This window comes from Paroedura picta, chromosome 8 (assembly GCF_049243985.1).
Source record: "Paroedura picta isolate Pp20150507F chromosome 8, Ppicta_v3.0, whole genome shotgun sequence".
In the NCBI taxonomy this organism is placed as follows: domain Eukaryota; kingdom Metazoa; phylum Chordata; class Lepidosauria; order Squamata; family Gekkonidae; genus Paroedura; species Paroedura picta.
This window is the reverse complement of record NC_135376.1, coordinates 51,337,288-51,346,428: the sequence shown is the minus strand read 5'-3', so window position 1 is coordinate 51,346,428 and position 9,141 is coordinate 51,337,288. Positions and strand designations below refer to the sequence as shown.

The 9,141-nt window shown below is 37.5% G+C and overlaps 1 protein-coding gene across 6 annotated transcripts in view; it reads left to right on the top strand.

Moving 5' to 3' along the window:
* GPAM (glycerol-3-phosphate acyltransferase, mitochondrial) overlaps window positions 1-7,886 on the top strand; it is a 35,554-nt gene extending 27,668 nt beyond the window's left edge. For 5 of the 6 annotated variants that reach the window (XM_077349714.1, XM_077349711.1, XM_077349712.1 and 2 more), the window contains 4 exons: window positions 218-358; window positions 3,183-3,372; window positions 3,491-3,549; window positions 4,945-7,886. In XM_077349714.1, the coding sequence (XP_077205829.1) occupies window positions 218-358; window positions 3,183-3,372; window positions 3,491-3,549; window positions 4,945-5,061 (507 nt within the window). In that variant the 3' untranslated portion in view covers window positions 5,062-7,886. The remainder of the gene's footprint in view (window positions 1-217; window positions 359-3,182; window positions 3,373-3,490; window positions 3,550-4,944) is intronic. The other variant, XM_077349715.1, reaches the window with a different exon arrangement.
* The last annotated feature ends 1,255 nt before the right edge of the window (window positions 7,887-9,141 follow it).

The following is a 9,141-nucleotide window of genomic DNA, read 5'->3' as shown; positions in this document are numbered from 1 at the left end:
CACAATTACTAGCATAGTCCAGTTATCATAAGCATGACCTAGTTTTCAAAGCAAGTTGCTTGCAGGGGCATCTCTCTTGATAGGTGTGGCTTGATCACACTCTTGATTGGAGTGGCTTTGCAAGTGTGTACTGATTGTGGTACAGAATCAGGAAAATGTGGAAGGTCATAGTCCAGTTGGTTGTCTAATTCTTACTGTTTTGTATTTCATTCTTAAGCAGGATGACCAAGAGGAAATTAGTTGCAGTCTTGCAGAGCAGCAGTGGGAGAAGAAACTCCCAGGACCATTATCTTGGAGGAGTGATGAGGAAGACGAGGACAGTGACTTTGGTGAAGAACAGCGGGACTGTTACTTGAAGGTATTGAAGAAGAAGAAGAAGAAGAGTTGGTTCTTATATGCCGCTTTTCCCTACCCGAAGGAGGCTCAAAGCGGCTTACAGTCGCCTTCCCATTCCTCCCCCCACAACAGACACCCTGTGGGGTGGGTGAGGCTGAGAGAGCCCTGATATCACTGCCCGGTCAGAACAGTTTTATCAGTGCCGTGGCGAGCCCAAGGTCACCCAGCTGGTTGCATGTGGGGGAGCGCATAATCGAACCTGGCATGCCAGATTACAAGTCCGCACTCCTAACCACTACACCAAACTGGCTCTCTATATATTGCATATATAGTTGGAACTGCTGTGGTTCTTAACTGTTTCATATTCATGTGTGTAAAGAGAAGATACCAAGAAATTGAGGCTCAAACAAGATATGATTCTTAGAGTGAGTTTTTATTTATTTATTTTATTTATTTAGATTTATATACCGCCCTCCCCGAAGGCTGCATTGTGCTTACCTGTTATATTTAAAAGTATTTGAGCAGCTGGGTCCATCTAGACATTTCATATTTGTGCAAGCATTCAATTTATATCGATATACTTCTTTTAGTAAATCTTTGGGCAGTTGGATATTTAAGACCAACAAAAATTTATTCAAGGCATGAGTTTTCGAGGGCAAGCACTCTTTGTCAGACTGTGATCTTCTTACATGACAGGGAAGATATAGCAAAAATCAATTCTGTTACATCAGTAGACTGTGTCACAACCAAATACAGCCAATGATAATCCTTTGTCAAAACAGCCAATCATTCCCCTAGAGTTCAGTGTACTTTACAAAGAGAAACCAAAATGTTGTTATCAGAGATCAAAGGCTATCACCTCCCCATATGTTGCTTGCTCCATACAATTCCTCCCAGGGAATGGCTGGTCACTTCCCAAGGCCAGGGAGTCAAACTCAAAATTCCATTACAATGCCATATCTTAAAGTGATATTATCACAAATAAAATACATAGTGAGGAATATGGATACACAAGTTGAACAAGGCTAGCATGAATAGTGAGATAAAAAGCCTTTGTCCCTATTGAGTCCTGGGTATGTCATAGTATTGAGTGATGAAATAACAGTCACATAATCCCAATTAAAATAAATTGTGAGGAATGTGGATACACAAGTTACATAAGGTTAGCATGCATAGTTAGATAAAAAACCTTTGTCCTTGTTGAGTCCAGGGTATGTCAAAGTATTGAGTGTTGTAATAACTTGCATTTCTGCACTCTCCCTTTCTGTCCTGTTCTTGAAGTTTCTTTGTAATACAATAGCTACTTTTAGGTCCCTTATAGAATGTCCTGGAAGGTTGAAGTGTACCCCTATAGGTTTTTCAGTCTTGTGGCTTTTGATGTCAGACTTGTGTCCATTAATTCTTTGGCAGAGGGTTTGACCTGTTTTCTCTATGTAGAGAACAGAGGGGCATTGTTGGCACTTGATGGAATATACGAAGTTTGAAGATGAGCAGGTGTATAAGCCTTTGATGGTATAGGTGACGTTGTTAGGTCCAGTAATTGTGGCATTGGAGTGTATATGGCAGCAAAGTTGGCATCTGGGTTTGTTGCAAGCTCTAGTACCAGTGTCCATGTTCCCATTCAATGCTGCATTGTTGTGGGTGAGTTGTTTGAGATTGGGGGGCTGTCTGTGTGAAAGAAAAGGTTAACCCCCCCAGTTGGGAAAGAGAACTGTTGTTATCCAGTAGGGGTTGTAAGTCACTGATGATGCATTGTACTGTCTTGAGCTGAGAGCTATATGTAACCACTAGTGGTGTTCTGTTGTTTTCTCCTTTGGGTCTGTCTTCTAACAGGTTTTCTCTTGGTATCCTTCCGGCTTTGTTAATCTGTTCCTTGACCTCACTGGCTGGGTATTTTAGTTCCAAAAAGGTTTGTTATAGGTCATTTAGGTGGGAATCTCTGTCCATGGGATTGGTGCAGATGCGGTCATAACGTAGGGCCTGGCTGTATACAATGGATTGTTTGGTATGTTCAGGATGGTAGCTAGAGGCATGCAAAGGAGCTGGGGTGGTAGTGGTTCTGCTTTTCCAGATCCACCCCAAATGTTGCTCACAGTGCAGTGAGTCTTAGTGCTTTATAAGAAGATTGGCAGGTGGATCTGTTTTGCAGTCTGTGGTTCAGGCCATCCTTTCAGCAATGTGAGTGAGGAATACCTACTTTTCCATGTCCAGCTTTAAAAGCAGGTGATGATTGTTCCTATGACTTGCTGAGCTATCTGTGCTGTGCATAACTTCTGGTTCCTGCCAGCTCTATTCCATAGTTAGGGAATGAAGGCTGTGTTTGGAGATCTATTTCAAAATCTTTTATTGACTGGGTAGTTTTTTTTCTCAGACAGTGAGTGCCGGAGATCATGTCCAGAGGTCATAATGGTGTGTTGCTTTGTTGGCTTTTTAAGGAGCATCTATGTCTGTCTCAGCTGCTTCTTCACCCCATTTTTGTCTTCTCCTACTAAGATCTGTAAAAATATGAATATTATACTTGGTTTGGGTTGGATTAGGCTTTTTGGAGGGACATCGGGGGGCACCTGACAAATTGTACTTATGTTGCAAGTAAAATATACATATTACAATACTATTTTTGTGTTCTATGAAAATTTTTGTTGCTCCATATAGACCAATTTTTTAATCAAGACCCCCCCCCCCCCAGTCAATGGTGTCCCGCTTTACCGATGTTAAAAATCTGGTCATCTTAAATTAGGCAAAAGTACTAATCTATATGTCTCTTTGCTATAGTATTTCCTTATATTTGTTCTTTTATTTGAAGTGATTAACTGCTGCTTTTGGTTTCTCACTTGATTTTTATATAGGTGAGCCAATCACAGGAACACCAGCAGTACATTACCTTTCTGCAGAAGCTACTGGGGCCTTTATTGGAAGCGTATAGTTCCGCAGCCATCTTTATCCATAATTTCAGTAGTCCTGTCCGGGAATCTGAATATCTGCAAAAATTACACAAATACTTAATAACAAGAACTGAAAAAAATGTTGCAGTATATGGTATGTCAGACCGCCTCATTGTGTAGAAAACCTTATTCATCTTTAAATGTTGACTTACCAGAGTTTCTAAACCTGACCAGTGATGTGTTTTTCCTTCATTTTCCCTTTGTGTTTATAGCTGAAAGTGCCACCTATTGCCTTGCAAAGAATGCAGTGAAAGTCTTCAAGGACATGGGGGTAAGGACTTCATTATATGGTGATTTAGTCTTTGGGAATTTTAATGGAAAAGCATAGGTCTAAATATTGTCGAAGGAAAGCAGACTAAAAGACCTTCAAACTCTGAAGGAGGAATTCCATTGCAATGGATAGAATATAACCAACTGAAGTCGAGACTCAAAACGGTATTTGGAACTTCAAAGTGTGTTAAAATATCCCTAACAGAGTTTGAGCAAATCATTATACAGGAAAACCCCCACTTACAAAAACAAATTTATAAAATACTCTTGCAATATGAGACTGAAACAGAGTCTATTAAGAACTGCATGGGGGAGGGATGGGATTTTTAGCCGTCATGTTATTAGATTGATGTTTTAATGGGAATTTTAATGGGATTAGTTGTTGTGACCCGCCTCGAGCCTGTCAGGAGAGGCGGGAAATTAATAATAATAATAATAATGATGATGATGATTAAATGGATGGTGAACCTCAAAACTCAAATATTTTTAGAAACTTGGGAAGGGATATGGAATAAGATACCAAAGCTAACTAGGAGTCAGGCTGTTAGGGAGAATTGGTATAAAATGTTTTATCATTGGTATCTAACACCAAAAGCTTTAGCAAGGAAGTCCAATAGGGGTAATAACAAACATTGGAAGTGTCAGGAGAAGGTGGGATCATTTTTTCACATGTGGTGGAGGTGTGATAGGGTGTATAAATATTGGTCCAAGGTTCACTTGGAGCTAGAAAAGATGCTAAAAATCAAGTTTGTAATGAAACCTGAATATTGGTTACTAAGTTTCTTTCCGGACAATCTGCCAGTACAGGCAAGAGTATTATTTTTTTATGCTACAGCGGCAGCCAGAATACTGTTGGCAAAAATTGGAAAGTGAGGACGATACCCACGACAGAACTTTGGTTAGAAAAGCTATCTGACTTTGCTAAATTGGCGGGACTGACACTATTAGTCAATAGCTGACCGGAAAATGAATTCCAGAAGCAATGGAAGCTCTTCGTGGACTATCAAACTAACCAATGATTGAATGGAGGTGAGGGAGGGGGGATGAATCTCTCAAGAGAACCAATTAATCAATGACAATCTTATGTGTGTATATATATAATCAATAAATATTAACTAGAAAAAATATTGTCGAAGGAAAATGGCTGATCCAATATAAAGTCAAGTAATTAGTCTATATTACAGAATCCTTAGGAGTAATAAAAAGTTGCTGTGGTCTGGATTGGTCAGCCCCTAAACTGCATTCAAAAGTGGATGATGTTTATGACTGGAAAGAGCAGCCCAAGATAGCACAGGACTAGACCTTGAGAATAAGAATGGCATTCAAGTTTCTGGCTGACTTTGCAAATAAATATTGTTGCTGGAGCTGACTGAAAATTCTCTCATTTTCCCTTTAGGTGTTTAAGGAGACAAAACAAAAGCAAGACTCTATTTTGGAACTAAGCAGCACTTTCCTACCTCACTGTCATCGGCAAAAACTACTGGAATTCATTCTGGGTTTTGTTATTCTGTAGAACACATGTTGTCAAGAATTCTGCCATTCAGAAGATTGGCAGACTTGGAGAATGTGACCCAAAACTTCAGAGCTTTTGCTGCTTCCATAGTGTATACAGTGCCATTTTTAGTAAGGCCTTATCTGACCCAAGTCACTGGAAGACAAGTGCCTTCGTACATATGCATGCCTGGACCTATACAATTTGGTAACACAATTAATTACAGATTTTGAATGCAAATGATAAGCCATGTTTGCAAAAAAGAGAAATTGCTAGTTTTTACATGTACCTGTATCAAAACGTTACATTTTTACACTACGAAGTAATACATTAGGACTAATGACTGTGACAAATGCACAAATATTTACCAGCAATCTGTCATTAATACTGTGGTTCTGAGTATCATGAAAAAGAGCAGCATATTGTGGGAAGTTTGCAAAAGTCTTGTCATCAGAAACACCACCTTCTATTAATTATTGCAAAAAGCAATGTGAAAGAGAACTTAACGTGATGAGCAAAAATCTTAGTATTTTATTATGCTGATTACTATGGCAAAATCTAAAATAAAAATAGAGTAACTGCTTTGTATCTGATTAAGGAACAATTAAATAATAACAAATGACCATGCATAGTCTTACTAATGTGGCAAAATGTGAAAGTATTATATTGAGGTCATCTCCCCAACTTGAAACAGAGAAGTAATACATTAGTATATTAAACTCCTTTACCACTAACATTTTAATCAAGATACTTGAAGTCAACCTGTTTTCAGATGTAAATCAGTTAGTTTGCTGCTTCTCGGCCTTTAATTTTCTGAAACTAATGATAATGAAGCTCTTTATATTTAAGCTGGAGTGTTGAACAGGTTCATACATGAATAAACCATGTTCATTTTGATTAATGTTAGGTGAAGGGTCTTTCTTTATCATAAAATCTTGCAAGCACATGATACATTTACGACTAAATATGATAAATATTTAGGATTGTTTTCAAACCACTAATACGTGGGCAATCCCATGGAAATCTATCATTATTCCAGAGGATATGATGTGTCGATTATACTGTGAAATTTGCAAGTTCGCACATTTGATGTTAGCTGAAGCAATAAGCATGGCATTAGTTCTTAAGAAAAATGGGATATTTTTCCTTTCCTGCCTTACCAGTCTAAGAAACTTTTAAACTGCTGCAGTTTAAACTCTCAGTCTTCTCCTTTCCTTTCAGTTGGAAGTCGGCAAAAAAAAAAAAAAATCATATGAAAATTCACTTTTGTTTTTTAAGTAGTCCAAATTGAAAATGCATTGTGTATTCACTCCAGCACAGAATTCATGTACACAGTTTTAGTCTGTGTGTTTAATTCACAACTGTGTGTTTTATTCCATACTTATTGAAATAATATTTTTATAACTCTGTTTCTGGATAAAAGTAACTAATGGTTTGCAGTGTTTGTCAGTATTCCTACATAGCTCCCTATAAGAGAAACTGCAGTGCATGTTTCCCTTCACTAAATAGGTGCTTTGAAACATTTTAAGATGAATTTCTGAACCAAAGTTGATTCATATCAGTGACAGAAGCTGGAAGTGAATCTGAATTAATTAGTTTGTTGTTTTATAATTTACAACAGCATAGCAGCTGATGTGAACTCTTCCAATAAAGCCTGGTAGCTACTTAAAATAACTATATCTCATCCTTGCTTAATGTGTACTATTTGTTAAATTTGAATGTATTCTCTTAATAACAATGTGTAAAGGTTGCTGATGGTTTTCATTTAGGTCAAATGAGTAGGTGCTTGCAAATCAGTAGCTTCCCTTAATGTTTCCAGATATTGGTAAGCATTTAATGAATGTTAGAATGAAGAATGTATATTTTAAAAAAATTGAACAAGCAATATATTACAGGTGAAGCTTGGCTAATTTTAATGGAAGCATTCTGTCTACTTTTAAAGAAATAGAGGGCTGAGACATAATTGGGAGACCAGCAAATAATTGCTAGTTTGTCACTAATGAAAATAATTTATTACTGGGTTAGAATGTTCTGTGTCGCAGTGTGTAGCAGTACTGAGTTGATGTTGACATGTGCAGTATATTGTAACTTTTGAATTTGAGAGGATGTTTTTAAATGTACATTTATGTAAATGGAGAGCCTTTGCATGTGCAGAAATGTCAAGCTCAGAATGTTGTGCAGGGGACAGGAAGAGGTACCCGTCTGTGGCATGGCACTGCATATGTATCTAGTTGCATGTGAGCTGCTTTTGCTTTTCCATTAAGGCAAAGCACAGCACTCTGCTCCTAAATAGATTTTTGCCTTTCTGTGTTTGTTATTAAACTGTCAGCATTTTTTCCTGATCAATGCAAGGCAAAGTTGTAGCTTTCAGTTTTCCAAAAGATACGGCTCAGCAACTAAATATCTAACTCTGATTTACTTATCCAAATAGCATAATGATGAACATTCCACTTATATGGCTGTGAACTATATTTCTTGGCTACTTTGTGGAATTCTCTTGCTCCCTTCATCTTCTGGGAACTGATAGCTTTACTTATCAATCCCCATACCAGTGACTTCTTAAGGAAACACAGATATCCTGCCACAGTAATTGTTTATTCTGGTGTTTCTATTGCTTCAGAAATTAACCGATTTGCCTGTTCCTTTAAAAAAGTATTAGCATGACATTTTTGACCATGGAAGGTTTGGAAAGAACTGCAAATACTGTAGCTGCTCTATATCTTTACCTGTGAACTAAGGCACTGTCTTGAAAAATGTTAACACATTTCTTTATTTAGCATCTTCTGTATCTCTTGTAAGCACAGAGCTGCACAGTAATTTTATTTTAATAAACAATTTGAAATGCTTTTTTTTAGTATGACCGTCTTTAGAGCTTATAGTATGAAGATGATTTCTGCATCACTGCCTGTTTTTTAAAATCTGAAGTGCACTCATTCTTGCAGAACTTTATTGAATACAACTATAGTGGTTCTCTGCTAAAGTGAAAAATTAACTCATCCTTATTCATGGACAGACCCTGTTCTATCGTTTCTATAACTGTAGATTCTGTATCCTTTTCTGATGAGCAGCTGATTCATATTTGCCAAATTCAGATAATGAACTCCTTCCATAACAGTTAGGCAGTTTCAGATCACTGACCATTGCAGGATGACTCATGGATATTCGTTGATAGACTCAGGTGAGTAGCCATCTCCAGCAGCAGAACAACGTTCAAGTTCAGAGGCCCTTTTAAAGCAAAGTTTTATTCAAAGTATAAGCTTGAAAGCTTATACCTTGAATAAAACCTGGTCATGAAGGTGCCACTGGTCTCAAATTTTGTTCAGGTATTTGTTGGTTCCCAAGTGGAAGACAAAAAAAAAGATGGCTTCTTTTTCTGAGTCATTCTCAGCCTCTCACTATTAAATAAAAGATGTTATGCTAAGAATGATTTTTCACACAGAAAGGGAATTGGCATGACTTAGAAGGCAAGGCAACATTTCCAGGGGGGAAATCTCTGAAACAAAGTTATTAATATAGTATAGTAGTCAGTGGTCTGCATTTGACTTGCTATTCCCATAACACATTGTCAGTCTGGGACTGCTGTTTTGTAGCTTTGTTAACTTTTCAAATGCATAAAATTGTTGATAAAATATAAATAAAACATCTGTTAAAAAATGCACCATGGAACCATAAGCCTTCCCCCCGCATAGTTGAAAACTTGAAAGAGAATGTAAGGATAAACTTTTACTTGATATTTGCATAACCATATAAGACTGGCCTGCAGCATTGGATATTGCTTCTATAGTAATTAAAGTGCTGAGGTAGGTATCAACCAGCAAGAGAAATGGATTTTGCTTTGCAGTCTGGATCTGGAGAAAATCTGCCATGCTGTACTGACCCGAGAGAATTACTAAAAAGTCCAGATGACATTCAAGTTTTTTAAAAGTGTGTTTACATAGGAGAAAGGCAGATAAATGTAGATTGTGGCTTAGATTTCACAACGTACTAACAGAAACAAATGGAATTAGTGCAGTTCTACTTGCACAAGAGCTTAGAATTTCTTCCCTCTGTTATAGTGTCCAGAAATATGTCACACAATATCTTGGGTACATAGACACACAA